This window comes from Panthera tigris, chromosome B4 (genome assembly GCF_018350195.1).
Source record: "Panthera tigris isolate Pti1 chromosome B4, P.tigris_Pti1_mat1.1, whole genome shotgun sequence".
Lineage (NCBI taxonomy): Eukaryota > Metazoa > Chordata > Mammalia > Carnivora > Felidae > Panthera > Panthera tigris.
The window spans coordinates 123,726,589-123,745,338 of NC_056666.1; the positions used below are offsets into that span (position 1 = coordinate 123,726,589).

Genomic DNA, 18,750 nt, shown 5'->3' on the forward strand with positions numbered 1-18,750 from the left:
TCCACTTAAAAATGGTTAAGATGCTAAATTTTATGTTGCCTATGTTTTTTTTTTTAACCACAATATAAAAATAAAAGAACGAGAAGGACAGCCCCATGGTGCGCTGTTGTCCGGATCGTTTGACTAAAATCAACTTTTGCCAGCTGTTTCATCCAGTGATGGGACCTCAGAAGCCCCAACCTTCCTTTTCCCACCACAGAAGTGGCCTCAGGGATCCGCCAGGTGTCGCCCTGGCCGCCGGCTGCCATAACCCCGCCCACTTCCTAGTTTCGTCCAATCGCGGCCTTGGCCCCGCCCCCTGCCCGAGCTTCTTTCCTGCATCCGGGTCTGGGTGGGCTGGCTCTCAAGTCTAGCGAGGGGCATGGAGGTACGCGAGGAGTCCCAGTCTGGAGCTTCTCCCTCTTCACCCCGGGACTGCTCGGGGATCTCGGTGTCTAAGGAACTGCTGACAGCGGGAAGCGGCGGCCGCGCAGGTGACGGGCGGGTGGCGTTGGCATGCAGTGCTCACGTGCGGCGGGGGGCGTGTGAGCCGGGGGGACAGGCTGACGGCCCCCTGCCCGAGCCCGGCACCCCCGAAGGGACGCCCAGGGGTGGCCACAGGGCTTCCGCGTGACCGCCACGGCACGGCTGGGGTTCGGAGGCCTCGGGGCGGCCACGCGGCCATGGGCCCAGAGAGAGTCTTAGGTTCTGCGGAGTAGTGGGCCCCCACCCTGCGGAGCGGCGCAGCAGGACACGTCCCCTAAGGGGGAGGGCTTGAGGAGGGCCTTAGGTCGGCTGTCCCGGGTCCCAGCAGCTGGCTGGTGGGGGGAGCAGGTGACTATTATGGATTAACCCCCGCACCCCCACCCCTTTGTGTTCTCAGAACCACCCCTTAGTGCCTTGCCTCTGTCTCGTAGAGGGACACTTGGTTCCAGGAAAGCTACATAGGATTGCAGACACCGTAGTGGAGTTTAAAAGCATGGATTCGAATCCCAACTCCACGCGTGATTAGCTGTAGAACTATAGGAAAGTTTACGTTCTGAACGCCCCAGTTTTCACATTTGGGAAATGGAGGTATTCTCAGTGAATATTAGCTTGAAGACATTCGGTGAGAACCCAGAGCATCCCAAAGTTATAAGAGCCAACGCTTAGGTAGTGCTTACTGTGACCCAGGAATTAATTAACTTGTTTAATCCTCACAAAAGCCTTGTGCAGAAGGTTCTGTTATCTCTATTTTATAAAGGTGAGAAACTGAGTCACCGTGTATCATACAGATAAGTAACTTGCTGGAGATCTCTTGGCTGGAAAGTGGCAAAATTAGGATTTGAATGCAGTCAGTCTAGCTCCAGACTGATGGGATTCTTTATGCTAATCCCATTGTTAGACCTAAAGTAGTAATCAAAGAATATTTGTTAAGCTCTGCTTTGGGGGTGAACAGGAGTTTTGTACTTAAGTGAAGAGGTTTTCCAGTTGCTGGAAACAGGGGGATCAAAGCCTTGAGTTTTGAAAAACTCAGGCCCTGTCCTCTGAACTCTGATGGGCTGAAGAGTTGTTTGATTTGGCAAGTAGTCGTGAGGGGGCCGAAAAAGTGTATGGGGGTGGTGGTGGGGCAACAAAAGGTTTTCAAAGGGCTCATTTGTCTAGGTTGGATATTTTTTTTTTAATTTTCTTTTAATGTTTATTTACTTTTGAGAGAGAGAGAGACAGCGCGTGAGTTGGGGAGGGCCAGAGAGAGAGAGACAGAATCCGAAGGAGGCTCCAGGCTGTGAGCTGTCAGCCCAGAGCCCAACTCAGGGCTCAAACGCACGAACCAACCGTGAGGTCATGACCTGAGCTGAAGTCACATGTTTAACCGATTGAACCACTCAGGCGCCCCTAGGTTGGACATGTTTAATGAAGGTCCACTAACAAAGGCAGGTGTGCTTTATAAATAAAGGAATGCTCCAAGAGGTTAAATAATTTGCCCAATATAACCACTTCTGGCTCCACTTAACTATTATTGTGTCTGTACTGCTTCCTCTGTCCCTTTGTTGCAGAAACTCATTTGTCACTGATGGATTTCTGATCCGCACAGGTGCAGGTTAGTTTGCACTTAATGCTTAGCATCGGTGACACATACAGATGTATGAGACAGGCCTAAGGAAGGGCAGCTGGGTGTTTGTAAAGAGGTAAAATGTTGCAATGGAACTTGGAGGGCCTCTTTTTCTAAAAATGTCTTGGAGAATGTGGAATGTTCAAGACTTGAGAGTGGTCATGACAAGTTCGCTGACGGGCTTCTATTTCCTTATGCTCTAGTAAATTCAGTGTTGGTGTGCTTTCAGGTATATGGGACAGGTTACTCATCAACCCCAAGCCTAATTGCAGAAAAACTTCCACTCTTCAAACAGTTCGGATAGAGAGGAGTCCCTGTAAGTATCTTTCCCTCTCTTTCTTTTACCCCTTTCTCTCTCCACAACTCTCTGTGATGTTAAATTTTGCCCATGTAAGCAGTAGAGGTCCACAGGGAACCCCAGCTATTGGACCCAAGCTCTTTGTCGTCGCCCTGGGACTGCTCAGGGGGTTTGGTGTCTAAACGAGTTGCTCACGGTGTATTCATTCCATCTGTAGAGTTCCATTTGAGTCTTTTTTATGTTTCTCATTTCTTTCCTTGTGATTAATTGTGGGGCTTTGTATGTATATGGCCTGATTTCACCCTCTGGCAGCCCTATTTTACAATTAAAGGCCATTTCTTTTTCCCCCTTTCTAAAAAAACAATTTTTTAAATGTTTATTTATTTTTGAGAGACACAGGGAGAGAGAGCATGAGCGGGGGAGGAGTAGAGAGAGAGAGGGAGACGCAGAATCCAAATCAGGCTCCAGGCTCTGAGCTGTCAGCACAGAGCCCACTTTGGGCTGTGAGATCATGACCTGAGCTGAAGGCGGACACTCAACCGGCTGAGCCAGCCAGGCACTTCAATTCAAGGCCATTTCTTGACCTTTAGCACCTTTTTCTTTTCATCTTCTGTACTCCAGACGTTTCAGTCATGTATTGTGTAGCTGTATCAGTGACTTAACAGGTTTTGAGAACTCATTATATGCACAGTTATGTGCTGGGCTTCTTTTGAGAGCTAACGACATTAGACATACCTTGCTTATTGATTCCCCTGTACTTAGGATAATACAGTTATTACCCCTGTTTTACAGATGAGTAAATTGAGGTTTTGTTTATTTATTTATTTTGAGAGAGAGAGAATGCTCGCGTGCATGCGTGGGGAAGGGGCAAAGAGAGAGAGAGGGACAGAATATCCTAAGCAGGCTCCACGCTGTCGGCACAGAGGCTGACTCGGGGCTCCATCCCACGAACTGTGAGATCATGACCTGAAATGAAATCAAGAGTTGAACATTTAACCAGTTGAGCCACCCAGGCACTCCTAAATTGAGGTATTGAATGGTTAAATTTAAATTTTTTGGGACACTTGTGGCTGCAGATGACTAAACTCCAACTCCTGATTGCCTTAAGCCAAAAAATCAGTTACGTTGACCAATTTTATTGTGGGACAGGGAGCAGTGATTTCAGGTACCTCTGCACCCAGGTGCTCGCTGTCATCCGGGGTCTCCTGCTCTAACTCTTAGCTCTGCTTCCCTAGGTGTTGGCTCACTCTAGAACAGGCCCTTCCTCACCATGGGGCAAGTTGCCCAGTTCATCAGCAGCTCAACCACTCATTTACTGACTCAGAAAGAAGGGCTCTCTTTCTCCACGGTTCAGGCTGAAGTTCCAGGGTGATCTCTTATGGGCCTGGCTAGGTCACAGTGTCACCGTCTATGGTATTACACCAAAGCATGGTGACCAATGTTGTGGAACATCTAGGCATGTATAGGGTAAGGCACAAGAGTGGCAAGGAATGACAGAGCTTAAAAGGAAGGTCAGGATTATGTTATCAGAAACAAGGGGAACATGTTGGGTAGGTGGAGACAACCACTACTTAGTTAACGTGCGGAAGGTAGTTCAGGTAGAAGGCGGAACTGGGACGCTGTGAATAACCTCGTCAGCCTGAATGCAAAGCCTCAGAGCCTGGCTCGTTTAACTATTAAGTCATACTTTCTCCTTATGTAGTGACTATTGGTTGAATGCCAGCATTCTAGAAATGTGCAGTTCTGGGGATATATGAAAACACTAATAAACATTGAGAAATATTCGCTAACTTGTGTAGTCCTACTGCTTTAAGGATTCAGAAAAAGGTTAGAGGTTTTTAAAATGGAAGAAATTTGAGTTTTTTTAAGTTATAACTGTTGTCTACTTTAAAAATAGATTTTTTTTAAACATTTTATTTTTGAGAGACAGAGTGAGACAGAGCATGAGCAGGGGAGGGGCAGAGAGAGGGGGGAATCCCAGAATCCAATGCAGGTTCCAGGCTCCGAGCTGTCACCACAGAGCCTGATGCGGGGCTCGAACCCACAGACCGGGAGATCATAACTTGAGCCGAAGTCGGATGCCCAGCAGAGCCAACTGAGCCACCCAGGTGCCCCTGATTACTTTTCAAGTCAGAAGTGTTTTATAGGAAATTCTGGATTTTAAAATTTGAAGTGTGGCCAAAGACTAACATAAATATTGATACACTCTATTTTCTCTCCTTAGTGTTGGACCAAGTACAGACCTTTCTCCCACAGATGGCTCAGGCAAATGAAAAGCTAAGAAAAGAAATGGCAGCCGCACCCCCTGGGCATTTCAATATTGAAGATATTGATGGGAGTCTTGGAAAAGTTATACAAATGGTAGCTATGCTTTGTTTTCATTTCATCAAGTATGAAATTTACCGGTATGCCCCATCATCTACAAAAGAGAGGACTTTTCCATTTTAACTCCAAGTGTTATTTTCCTTCTTGCAAAGTCAGCTCATGCTTCCAGCACTGTGTGGGAACTCGGTCATTTTATGATTAGGGATCTTACAGACCAGTAAGCTTCCTTGGGTGGAGCTTAGAAATTTAGTAATAGAGAATCATAGGAGGGCTTTTAAGGTCAAATATTACATTTGTTATCTTGAAGCATTAATTTACTAAGTGTCCTAGTGGATTTTTTTTTCCCATCCAAGGCCTGAAAGAAGTAATCACAGCCTGATTGATAGAAAATGCAAAAATGAATGTGTTTAATGCAATAACTGATTACCTAAGCCACATGCAAAATCCTCTCCATTTAGATTCACATCTTATTTCTGCCCCCGAGTTCCCTTTATAACACTTGTGTCTGGACAGAGCCGACACCGTTGTTGATGATAATATCCCATTCGGCAGCAGCTCTGCTCAGCGCTGCTTCCAGAATATTTCCCAGAGCCAGCCACTCTGTGTGACGGCTGCTGCTGCCGCCCTCGGTCCACGGAATCGTGGTCTCCACCCTGGACTATTGCAGTGACTTCTCAACAGGCTCCCCTGCTTCTGCCCTTTCTTCCCTAGAATCTGTTCTTCACACTGTCTGTGGCTCACTTTCCCATCACCTTTCTGATGAATTCAGAGTCCTTCCAGGGCCCGTGTGAGCGGCCTCCAGCTCTCCATCTGACTTCCCTCCCTCCTGGCCCCCTCTTGCCTGCGCTCCCGTTCACGCGCCTTGCTCCAGGCCTGTTCCCTCTGTGTAGAAGGCTCTTGCCCACATTTCTGCAGCTTAACTCCCTCTACCTGTCATCAATTGTCCCCTCAACAAGAGGCTTTTCCCGATGGCCCATGAGTACCTTATCCTATCCTACTTTACTTTTGTTCATTTTCACTGCTCCACACTGTGCTTTACATGTAGGTGTTCATTGTCTTTCTTTCCCAACTAGACCAGAGGTCAGCAAATATTTTGTGTAAAGGACCAGCTAGTAAATACTTTTGCTTTGTGGACCGTACTGTCTCTTTGTGACTGCTCATTTCTGCCGCTTTAGCATGAAAGCAGCTGTAGACGATTATGTCACGAATAGGCAAATTTTATCAATGTTACTTATGGACACTGAAACTTGAATATCATATAATTTTTATGTTTTATGAAATATTATTTTTTAATTTTTTTTCCCTACCACTGGGGGAAAAAAAAAACATTCTTAGCCCATGAGCTAAACAAAAACAGTTAGTGGGCTGGGTTTGGCCAACAGGCTACAACTTGCCAATCCCTGCTCAAAAACGTTAAGTTGCACAAAGGCAAGGATTTTGTTGCTGCTCTTGTGGAGTCTCTAGGACCTAGCGTGGTGCCTGGCTCATGTTAGTATTTGTTAATATTTGTGTTTTTTTTGTTTTGTTGGGGGTTTATGTTGTTGTTTTCTAGAGGGCACGCATGCGTGTGTGCATGAGCTGGGGAAGGTCAGAAGGAGAGAGAGAGACTCTCAAGTAGGCTCCATGCCCAGTGCAGAGCCCAAGCCGGGACTCGAGCCTATGACTGTGAGGTCATGACCCGAGCCAAAATCAAGAGTGAGGCAGGCACTTAACTGACTGAGCCACCCAGGCACCTCGATTAATATTTGTTGAACGCCTATCGTTGAATGTGTTCAGGGTATATAGAATCGGGTCATGGGAGGATTTTTTAGACTTGTAGTAAATGTAAATCATTATGGTGGACTGTGGCAACTGAAAGAAAAAAAGTGCCATATTGCACTAAAAATATTTCTTGTCCTTTGTGCTTCAGTATTTGGGCCAAAAGTTGGTTCTTCCCAGGGTTGTTATCACAACTTTAGGCAACTGCCCTGGAATAAATTTCTCACGTGGTGCTTTTGGCAGGATGTGGCCTTGTTTGAGATGAATCAGTCCGATTCAAAAGAAGAGGACAGTTCGGAAGAGAGTTCGCAAGACAGCTCAGAGGACAGCTCAGACTCTGAGGAAGACGACACCGCCTCTTCAGAAGTCACCACAGACAACTTTAAACTTCCTCATTCAGAAGACGGAAAAGGCAAGATCGAGGTTTTGGACAGCCCTGCCAGTAAAAAAAGGAAAGAGTAAAATAAATGACCTTGGGAACAGGTGACATATGCCTGCTAATTCTGTGGAAAAAGAATGTGACTTGCTGGTTATTTTGCATTTCAGGTATCTGTGGTGCTTGTATGTGATATTAGATATTTTTTGTTTCTCAGAGAAACAGAAACTATCTTTTAAAGGCTGGAATAGTAGCATTTGGGGAATCTTCTAAGAGCAGACTGTATTTGATCTCATGCTAAAGAGATTCCCTTTAGAAAGCTTAGCTTGTCACTTGTATGGTGACAAGTGAATTTGCTGGCATTTTCTTTCTTCTGCATAGACTTCGGAAATATCAAACTTATTTTAAAGTAAAAATACAAATCCTTTGTTTTTGTTTGAAATTCATTCTCTTGAATAACCCAATATAGGTTTTTTGGGATATTATAAAATCAGATTTATTTGTTACCATCACAGTGTGGGTTCAATAGGGGAGAATTTTTTTTTTAAGAGAAAGAAATTTTTTATAAAGATAAGAATTATTTATATTCAGCTGCCCTCAGGCATATCTACTTTCATTAAAAAAAAAAAAACAAAAAAACAAAAAATAAAAACCACAAAAGTCCTTTGCAGTTTGAGCTGGGAATCTGGTGCTGTATGGTTTCATCATTGTTGGTGACTCTGCAGCCTGAACTCAGTGCAGGTAGAATTTACTGGTTGGAAAAATTCATGATTTTTTTGTCTTTTGGGTTTTTTTGTTTTTCCTTTTTTTCCATAGGCAAATTTTTTTGTTTGAGCTATTAAAACTATTCTACACAGTTGCCCACAGTTTAAAACCTGTCAGATGTAGAAAATAGGGGCATCACAGAAAAAACAGGGTATGGGTCACAAAGAGCTATAAGCTATATATACAACTAGTTTTCCCCCTTTCAAAGGTCAAAATGATCCTATGGTGGCATCGCCTTTCTGCCTCATCCTTGACCTTATTCAATCTCAGATCTCATGGGACTGGCTTTGCTCAGGATATAGGCCTGAGAATTTAAAGGACTGTCTCCAAGTGGGCTAAGCTGATGGCATTTGTGCCCTAGAGTTTTAGGTCTCTCTTTTAACTTTTAACTATTTGTTCCTACTCCTCACATCATTGTCTTGTAAATACTCTGAAGATGATTCTCAAGGTTCTTCCTGGTATTTCCCATTGGAAATTGGAACCAGCTCTTCTGGGCTGTGTCTCACTAAATGTACGAAGAGACGAACAGATCTGGAAATGAGACTCCTCAGCTAGAAAGGTTATTGTGCTATATTCTGTAGCACCAAACACAACAGTGACGGATTACTGGTGTAAATATTCAAAGATTGTCTCCTGCCGGCTAATATATTATGCTACATCGTGGAAAGAATTGCATTTATCTGGTTCACTACTTAGCATGGTGCATGGTACAGAATAGGCATGAATAATGTTACCAAATCAATGGATGGATGAGGGCATATGGGAAATTACAAGCCATGGAAGGCTGCTCCTGGCAGGGGGATATGAAGGTGTAACTTCACAGGAAATACAGCCTCACAACAGAAATATGCCGAGTGATCAGTGAGAGACCAGTCAGTCTAGAAATACATGCTAGTGTGTAGAATGTGAATATTCCCTCCTGCCATGGCTGTCTCGTGTATTACAGCGAGCCTCCCTATACAGTGAGGGAAGTCAACTAAACTCAGGTCCTCTGGACATGCTCATGACATAGTAGAAAAAAGAAAACCATGAAAATTTAATTTATGATAAAGATGTCATTTTAAGTGAGTGTAAACTGGGTGAATTATTTAGTGTACAATGTCAGAACCGGCTGTTTCAAAAAAGGTTAGATCTTAGCCTCACACTGTGTGCTAAGATAAATTATATGTGGATTAAAGATTTGAATAGAAATAAAATTATAAGGGTTCCATACTAAAATATGGGTGAATATTTAATAGTGAAATAGTTTTTATTTCTTTTTTCAGGAAGCAGGAGTCAAAACCTTTTTGTTTCTGTTTTTGTTTTTTCTTAAGCAGAACGTCAAAGTCTGAAATCACAAAGGAAAAGAGCAGAAAACGCATCCACATAAATACTAAAAACCAGGAGGTAGTAAAGACATTTTAAAGGCAAGGGGCAAATTGGGGAAAATATTTGCAATATAAGAAAGAGTGAGCATCAATCTATAAAGGGCTCTTACAAAATAGAAAAAGGACTAATACCTTAATAACAAAAAGGCCAAAGTACATAAAGAATTCACAGAAAAAAAGAATGTTTCAAGCCACATATCAAAAAACAAAAAAAACACAGAGAAAGATTGTATTCTTCACTTTCCAAATCAGCAGATGGGACAATAATAGGTAATAATACTTCCTGAGCCCTTTCTGTGTCACCCACTAGCGTGTTTCATACTCCAGTCACCACCACTCGAGTATATACAAAAACGTATTTGAGTTGCACGTTTAACATCCGTGCACTTTGCCGTATGCATGTTATCCCTTAATTAAAAAGCCGTTTTGTTTGTCAGTAGTTTGCCTTTCAGTCTATTGGAAAGTAAATCACTGTTGGGCTTTGGTTGGTCCGACCTGTGCTCTGTCTGCCAGAGGCTCGTGTGAGATGTGGCAGCCGATCGGGCAGTGTTTACATTGCTGCTAAGGCTGGTGAGATGGTCTCCCCGTGCTTGGAATACCATCCCTCTGTGACTCTGGACAGTTACAAATGTGAAAATCAGCTGTGATGGCCTTTGAAGCAGAAATTTCATTCTGAACGGATCTCCCACCTACTCTCACAGTATTTTAATTGTCCATGAAATATGGTACTTCTAAGGAATGCCTGCCTTACAAAGTAGCTCGTGGATTTATGGTTCCCGTATCCACGACTCTGGTAGGGAAAGACCGGAGAAGTTGGGTCTTATTTTCACTTTATTTCCCTCAGTGCCTAGCATAGGGCCTTTCACTTGATGGAAATGTACAGTAAATGTTCATTAAACTACCCTTTTTCTCTTTCTGTAAGTAAAGTAATTCATCTATGCTTAAGACGAATAGCATCGTGGTTCTCGATCCAGAAGAAACAAGACAGGGTAAATAGGACTGGTGGATTTTCCAAAGAGTTTAACGCTGGAATTTTTGTGGTTGGCTCCCCACTGCCCGGTCGTGGGAAACCGTTGCCCGCGACTGGTTTGGAAATGAGCACGTGACACGGACCTGCCCAATGAGCAAAGCCGTGTTAGTAAACTTTTGGAAAAGAAAGTATTTCTCCTCCCGAAAAAGGAGGCACATAAAGAAGTGAGAGGACTGGGTATTTTACGACTGGATAGGATTCCTGAGAGTCCTGTCTGGTGTCCACAAACTCTTGAGCCTGTACATCAAGCACTGCGAGGGAAACAAAGGACGTCACGGACTCACTGCATTAAATAACTGCAGATGGAACTATCGCTAGGTTTTGTTTTGTGACACAGTTTCCTAATTGTGGAAAAAAAAAAAAACAAAACACCACCACCTTAGGAGCTCATTCTGCTTACGTCCACTTCACAGGTGAGGAAAGTGACCCGGAGCTGCAACGTATCTTTCCTAAGGCCTCCTAGTAGATAACTGTTAGAGCAGGTTTAGTTCAGCCTGTCGCACCTGGCCACTGTGGGCCCCGTAGTCCTCTGCCACAAGCACAGACTCCAAAGCTATCCGGACCAGACCTCAGCCCAGCCACTTCCTTCACTTTCCCCATCTGCAACATGGGGGTAACGGTCCCCTTATGGGGTTTTGCCAAGAAATGAATGCGTTGACACACAGCACGTGTTTAGAACAGTGCTCAGAAATTGTGAGGTATTATGATGCTATAGGAATAATGCACAGTGGTGGCAAGAATGTGGGGGAAACTGTTAGGAACTTATCCTAACCAACAGATTTGTTCATAAATTTCTGCGTGAGATTTATTGCAAATTTTAAAATAGCAAAAACCAACCATGTCCAACATGTGTCTAAGTGTCCACCAACGGAGAACAAGTGAATTAAAGCCACTCAACATGTGAAGAAGCATGTTTATTGACACAGAAAGATGAAAAAAAAAGCAGGTAACAAAGTTATGTGCCATATTATACTAATTCTGTAAAATATATTTTCATGGAAAAAGTCTGACACAGTCTCAATTATCCGTGGTTATTTCTGTGTGGGAAGTTTATGGTTGAATCTTCCCTTCCTGTTTGATGTAATTTTACATAGTTAGGTATTGTTTAATCATTTTAAAAATCCACTTGGGTATCATTTGCATTAACAGTGATGATAATCACCCCCCATCCACCACGTCTCATTTAGTCTTCTAATGGTCTCCTTTAGTCCGGGTCGCCCTCGACAGCTTTCACTTCCCTGGAGGGCAGGCATAGGGGATCCAGTCTGGTTTTGCAGCCTGTTTCTAGCCACTTCCACAACAGCTCTTGCGGATGGCGACCAGTGTTTGGTGTTTGCTGCCGTGCCCTACGCAGGCCCTGATTCCGGCTTTGGCATGAAGAGCCATCCAGCTTGGTTAAGACCAGCAACTTCACTGCTTCGAGTACCTGTTCTACCAGTGAACAGCTGTGTGATTTGGGCAGGTTACTTAACCTCTTTCACTTGAAGGCAAATATTTACTGAGCTCCTTCCTTCTATGTATTCGGCATTGCAGATGCCGCATGGAACAAAAGAAGCACCTGTTTGTGAAGCTCACATTCTAAGGGGGAGAGATTGATGGTAAATAAATGCATGCCAGGCTGTGATAAGTGCTATGAAAAGAAGGCAGGATAAGAAGAATAGTGACAGGGCAGATGAGGTATGAGTGTGAGGACGGACACATGTGCTAGAAGATCCATCTCTAGTGAGATGGGATTGGAGGTGAGACATGAAGTGAGGCAGTCAGCCAGGAGGTTGTACGTCGGCAAAGAGAGTTGCAGGAAAAGGCAGTCGTGTGCCGGCACTGGCTTCCGCTTGCTCTGACTGCACGCATCTCTGTAGCTTGAAATCAGCTTTGATGAGAGCATTTATATACAGAAGTTAGCCAATGCTCCAAAAATTTCCCCGGAGGACCATTGGGTAAATATGTGCCAGCACACCACCGGGAAGAGGAACGGTAAGTGCAAGGGCCCTGGGGCAAGAGCTTGATTCGCTTCAGGAACGAACGTCAAGGCAGCTGGGGTGACTAGACAGAACAGGAGGAAAATTCATAGGAGATGAAGTCAGAGGTGGCAAGGAGCAAGATGGATAGGACTTCGCAGGCCCCAGTGAGTACACTGGACTTGATTCTATTTGAATCGCAAGGTTTGGGCAGAGGAGTGACAGCATCTGATTTAGACTTAGAGCAGTTACATAAGGAGGCATGAGGAAGACCAGCTGCGGGACCTGAGCAGTCACCAGCATCCGCGATGAGGACGGCTCGGTAGCCGTGGAGCCAGTAAGAAGAGAACCTCGACGGACTCATTTTTCTCAGACGCGAAGATTAAATCAGATAGCATTTACAAAGTGCTTAGCGCCGCGTGTGGCCCACAGGAGGCCCTCCATAAATGACAGCTGCAGTTTCCGTGGCCGAAAGTCAAGGCCAATCCTGGGGGTGGGGAAGGGGTGCTCATACCTAGCTAGGGTGGCAGATGGTTTCAGCACCAAGGGTAAGCACTGTGTTCCTCACAAGGGAGAGCACAGCGGAGAGACCCTTAAACCGAGCTGGGGGTAGGAAGGCGCAGAGGGTGCGTGAGCAAAGGGGGGACTGCTTTAGCAAAGGCGTGTGGAAGAGGATTAGAAGGGCCTAGAGTGTCCACACCTCCCTACGCAGGTGACAGATCACAGCTTTATCCTTCAGTTTAGCCAAATAAACCACGATCTGAAAGAATAGTGATAATCTTCTTAAAAAGTTTTTTTGGGGGGCGCCTGGGTGGCTCAGTCGGTTGAGCGTCCGACTTCGGCTCAGGTCATGATCTCGCGGTCTGTGACTTCGAGTCCTGCGTCAGGCTCTGTGCTGACAGAGCCTGGAGCCTGCTTCGGATTCTGTGTCTCCCTCTCTGCCCCTCCCCCACTCATGCTGTCTCTCTCTCTCTCTCTGTCAAAAATAAATCAACGTTAAAAAAATTTAAAAAAAATTTTTTTAAATAATCTCTATGCCCAACATAGGGCTCGAACTCACAAGACCCTGAGATCAAGAGACCTCTGCCTACAGAGCCAGCCAGGGGTCCAGAAGAGTGATAATCTAATTATTCCCTGTGTTAATTAAATCGCCTGGTAGGCTGTGGGTCATTCTGTTCCAGTTCGAATTCACTGGAATTCCATGCAGGCTTTGATTCTGATCAGCAGTCAGATATCAAAACAAGCCGGTAGGAACTTTAGCACCCGCTGTGGCAGAAGGCTTTGCGCATCTCTCCAAGCACGGGCTGGAGGAGATCTGCGCATCCCTTGAAGATATTTGCAGGGCTGTGCGTGGGAATTTGGGCGGTAGAAGTAGGACAGAGGGGCTCCACACTTTTATCAGATTCTCAAAGTGGTGTGTGGCCCAAAGAAGATTAAAAACACTGCTACTGAGATTAATAGGGAGAAACATCAGTCCAGAAGAAACAGTCCAAAAGTCCAGGATTTTGTTTGCCATTTTTTCTGTTATTAAAATATTTGATAAAGTGATATTTTAGTTCATGTGAAGTCAGTTAAAACACTGCATTTAAAGGTAGTTCCTCTGTGGGCACCTGCGTGGCTCAGCCGGTTAAGTGTCTGACTTCGGCTCAGGTCATGATCTGACAGTTCGTGGGTTTGAGTCCCACGGTGGGCTCTGGGCTGACAGCATAGAGCCTGGAGCCTGCTTCAGATTCTGTATCTATATCTCCCTGTCTCTTTCTGCCCCTCCCCGACTCACACTCTCTCTCTCTCTCTCTCTCTTAAAAATAAACCTTAAAACATTTTTTTAAGTGGTTCCTTTCTAATAGGGTATTATGTTAAGTGAAATAAGTCAGTCAGAGAAAGACAAATATCATATGATTTCACTCATATGTGGAATTTAAAAAACACAACAGATGAACATAAGGGAAGGAAAAATAAGATAAAAACAGGGAGGCAAACCATGAGAGACTCTTAAATACAGAGAAGAAACTGAGGGCTCCTGGAGGGGACGTGGGTGGGTGGGTGGGGGCTAAATGGGTGATGGGCATTAAGGAGGGCACTTTTGGGATGAGCACTGGGTGTCATATGTAAGAGATGAATCACCGGGTTCTACTCCTGAAACCAAGACTACACTGTATGTTAACTAACTTGAATTTAAATAATACTTTTTAAAAAAGTGATTCCTTTCTAATAAGGCTTTTGTCATTTTATTCAAATATGAACTGTCAGTTTAGACTCAGAATATTCCTACCGATTTAGAGTTTCACCTGTGTCAAGCTCTGATGGTAAATGAGCTATTGTATAATAAAACACGCTTATAGGCAAAATATGCTCTATTGATCATGGCAGGATCACTCCTGGTATTCTTCCCTTTGGATGTTTTCTGTCTCGGATTTGGTTTGTTGATTGGTTCCTTACATTCCCTTTATGTTAAGCTGCTGACTCTCCAAAGTACCAAGGATTAACTAAGGGCTCCTTCGAATCCAGAGACAGGAATGTTCACTGAAATTTTATAAAAGGAGGAGTAATAGAAGTTAATTTCTCCAACCATCTTCCAGCGACACTGTGATTCAGGAACTCACCTTCCAGTCACATGTGGATGGTGATAATTTGCTCACCGAATATTTTTGTCTGACAACGGTCAATCTAGTGAGTCCTGCATGGATTATAAGAATTCCCATTTCTCAGGCACCGACTATGGTCCAAACACCTTGTCAGGTGCGTTCTGCATCATATCATTCTATTGGCTCCTTCCAGCACCTAATGAGATAGAGACCTTGTCCCCATTTTATAGACACCAAGGCTCTGAGATATTAGGTTACGAACTTGCCCGAGATCACACAGTCAGCGATCACACAGAAGATCCAGTAGGTAGAGAAGCGGAAAACGAGATGTCCTAGGAAGAACGAATGAGCTGCAGAAAGAAAGACAGTCCTTTTCCTCGGACCATTGCCGGTTTTCATTACAGGGCGTTTTTCCGGTGCTGCTACATCAAGCACTGGGTCAGAACAGTGGCGTACAGGAATCAGTGACTCCTGAAAGGGGTGGTAGGAAAATTAATTCATCTGGTTAGTTTATCTCAATATATTTTTAAAATAGTGATGGGGGGACAAAGTTAACCTCCCTTGAGAACCATGAACAAAGCACAGTGCAAGGTACTTATATTATTGCGTTGACTCCTCAAAATAAGGCTCCTGAGGAAGGCATTACTAGCATTACTATCTATCCCCATTTGACAGATCAGGAAACTGAGGCTCAGAGAAGTTGTGTAGGTTTCCTCAAGTCACATGGCAGGATGGTATTATATGGACCAAGATCAGTCTCCAAAGGCTACTATATTCTATGTCATGCTGTAAAATTCACTTTTTAAAACCTATTTATTAGAATTTAAGCTATTTGGAGCCAGAGATAATGTCATTCAATTCTGTCTACTGCTCACAACATTACATAGTACCCCATTCCTAGAAGAACTGTTTGTGGGTTCGTTACCCATCACAGTGGGTTGAAAAATAGAACATCAAAAGGCACAAAGATGTATCTTATTTCCAAATATGAAAAAAAAATTCATTTCACATTCCTTATAGGATATACTGTTCCATGAGAGCAAAATTATAGAAAACCCTTTTAACAGCCCCATAGGTATAGTTTGGAGGTTAAAATCTGCACATTATTATGCAAAGTTTCCCCCAAAATGCACCTCGTGTAGTACAACCGGCTGATACTGGCATTTTTCAAGATGAACAACGGCTAGATTAGTTGGGGAGAAAAAGCAGCTTGGCGGTCTATAAATACATGTGAGATACAACATAGTCAAAACCCAACAACTGCAAATCATTTGAAAGTATAAAAGGTGCAGTAGAAAACACTCAGGCACGGGTGTAAATGCTTAGACGTGTGGTCTGACCCCCTTGGCGGTCCACGTGTGGATTTTTCAACTCGCGGCTCCTCCTTCAGCACATCCAGGCTCCTCAAGTGTGTCGAGAGAGTTGAGGAGTGAGGCTGTCTGCAGGGGGTTCCCGACGACAGCTCTCTCTAGTATTCCAGCGTCACAGTCTTGGTTTTGAGGTATTCGTTTAGAGCTTCCTCACCTAGGGAAGAGACAAGCAGTTCCTGAGCATGGTTCGTAAGTGGATGTGATGTCACCGGAATTTTGGACACAGGTGTAGGTGCATCGATCACCGAGCAGCTAGAATGTGGCCGGAGCCAGGGCTTATCAAACTGTAAAGTGCATGTGAGTCACCTGGAGACCTTGTGAAATGGCAGTGCAAGCCCTGAGATTATGCATTCCTAACCATCACCTGATGGTGCAGATGCTCGCGTCCACGGACCACACCTTGAGGAGGAGGGGCTTAGCCCACCTATCAGGTCTACTGAGGAACAGCGTTGGCTTGGTCGGTCTCCACCACAGACCTTTCTCCCTTATTTCCCTGCCTGATGACGAACTCTTCTTCTCCATCCTTTGCCCATTCAGGCTGAGCAGAAGCGGCCAACATACGTCCTTCGGATTATACTAAACGAAGCAGAACTGAGTGGAAGAAAGGAAGTTTGAGACCCTTTGGTGTAATCTTATTTTAAAGATAAGGATGATGCAGATTTCCTGGTTTACACTGTACAGAGAAGAGCATATCCAGGCAAAAAAACAAACAAACGAATAGGTTTGCTTTCTGTTTCTATCCCATTTTGAGCTAGTACAGTTGTCGATTTCTACGGCAGTGAAAGGGCATGAATACCGCAGTGCAACTAATGAGTTTATGATCCTGGAAGTTGAGCTAAAACAAGGCTTCTTAACCTTACTGTAGAATTATCTTGGCGAGGTTTTAAAACTCCTGATCACGGGTCCCATCCCAGACCAATTAAATCAGCATCTTCGTATTTTTTAAAGCTCCCAGGTGACTCTAATCCAATGTACAGCTAGGGCTGGGAACCCCTGGGCTTAGGGAATTTAAAACTGGGAGAGAAAGAAACTATTTAGGCAAATTCTATTGTTTTATAATAAACACTCTTTATCTTCAACTCAATGGGATTTAGAAGGAGAGACCCCCTTTTTGCTGCAAATACATTATCAAAAGTTGCCAGGAAAGAGAAGATGTAAAAATTCCCCCCAAATTAACCAAATTTATGTTAGGGGACTATAATTTCAGTAAGCCATGAACATTTCAGCTTTTGAAACAACATGCCAGACTGGCTGCGGGGAGTAAGAACATGGGCTCCGCAGCCAGACTGCCTGGCTTGGAATTCTCTTTCCAGCAGTGGCTGGCTACATAACTCTGGGCAAGTTCCCCAACCTCTCTGAGCCCCAGTTTCTCCACTTATAGAATAAAGATAATAATAGCACTTACCTCCCAGGGCTATTGTGAGGCTCGATTGTGCTTCTACAGGCAAAGTAGTTAGCACGAGATCTGGTCCATACGGAGGTAGTGTTCAAAGTAAGCTATTACTTGAAATGTGATAGTGTCATTGCCCACAAAAAATGATCTTTTGGACTTTTTGCAACTCTAAACATAAGTTCCCAGACTCCCAGAAAACCCTGCCAATTGCAGTATTGATTCTGAAAGACCGCCAAGCAGCTTACAGACAAGATTTATTCTTGGAGCTAGCTGATTACTGCCCTCCACTCATTTCTCTGTCTTGATTCCACTTCGTCCCACAAAAGCTAAACCAAGTTCATGACGAATGTCAGGTCAAAAGCCAAACATGTTTTAGTTGGAAGATAGTTTCTTTTCAACATTACTCTTCTTTTAAAAACACTTTTCACGCATCCAGTTTGTGTGCTTTTGTGTAGGTATGTTAAATAAAAACGTTTCGCGTTAAAAAAACAAGTAGTGCCCATAAAAACCCAGGGACGGCTGCCATATAGCAAATGTCCCTCAAAGCAATACACAAGGGTTGCACGAAACATAAAGCAGACTTCTCTGCGACAGTAGAACATGCAGTAGAAAAGCAGAGCATACCTAAGTCTTTCCCAAAACCAGATTGTTTAACCCCACCGAAAGGGGCGGCCACGTCCGTCTTGTTGTAGGTGTTAACGAAAACAGTTCCCGCTTCTAGCTTCTCGCTCACGTACATGGCTTTATTTATGTCTCTTGTAAAAACCCCTGAGGCCAAACCGTACTCTGTGTTATTTGCTCGCTGCAACACTCCATCGATGTCCCTGCAAGATGTTTGCAGGAAGACAACCTATCACTGAATGCAAAGCAAAACGCTCTCATGTCATGTTCTACTCCCCCCCCGCCCCCCGCCATGCTAGAAACGGAAAAACGTTACTGCCAACTGGCTTGAATTTTTATAAATGAAATAGTTCAGGCTTACACCAAAAGAAACTCCCAACAACATATTAGAACACTAGCGTTATATATTTCATGTATATATCATGCAACACCTTTTAAATCTAATCTGAAGTCATCTTTTCCATTTTCTTCTTGGTTCTCCTTCACGACCTCTCACTTCCTCCCCTGTCCCTGGAGTCCTACTTCTGGATACATTCTCAGAGCACCCCCGCTGTTTCCCTCCATCTCTCCAGATTTCGCATACAGCTCAAGGCTCATTCTGTGCCTTGCCCTGAAGCCTTCCCAGCTCCCACCAGTGCCACTGTGGAGGCAGTAGGGTGTAGTGGCTCAGCGAGTGGCCTCTTGACCTTGGGCAAATGACTTCATCTCTGCATGCCTTTGTTAATTGCAAAACACTGCAAGAATAATAAAAGGACATTTCTTGTTGTCTCAAGGACTAAATGAGCTAATAGTGCCTGGAACATAGTACATGCTCAATAAAAGCCAGCCATAAT

General features: G+C 44.2%; 2 protein-coding genes across 2 annotated transcripts in view; one reads left to right on the forward strand and one right to left on the reverse strand.

The window, feature by feature from the left end:
• The first annotated feature begins 327 nt into the window (after window positions 1–327).
• NOPCHAP1 (NOP protein chaperone 1) lies at window positions 328–7,596 on the forward strand. Its single transcript, XM_007096462.3, has 4 exons — window positions 328–473; window positions 2,301–2,387; window positions 4,594–4,730; window positions 6,696–7,596. Exons 1-4 carry the CDS (start codon window positions 362–364, stop codon window positions 6,912–6,914), a joined length of 555 nt encoding a protein of 184 aa, XP_007096524.1. The 5' UTR covers window positions 328–361; the 3' UTR covers window positions 6,915–7,596.
• Window positions 7,597–14,089: 6,493 nt separating this feature from the next.
• Window positions 14,090–18,750, reverse strand: part of ALDH1L2 (aldehyde dehydrogenase 1 family member L2) — a 66,927-nt gene continuing 62,266 nt past the window's right edge. The window contains exons 22-23 of the mRNA XM_042993072.1: window positions 17,921–18,120; window positions 14,090–16,057 (exon numbers count right to left, since the gene is read on the reverse strand). Of these exons, the coding sequence (XP_042849006.1) occupies window positions 16,002–16,057; window positions 17,921–18,120 (256 nt within the window). The 3' untranslated portion in view covers window positions 14,090–16,001. The remainder of the gene's footprint in view (window positions 16,058–17,920; window positions 18,121–18,750) is intronic.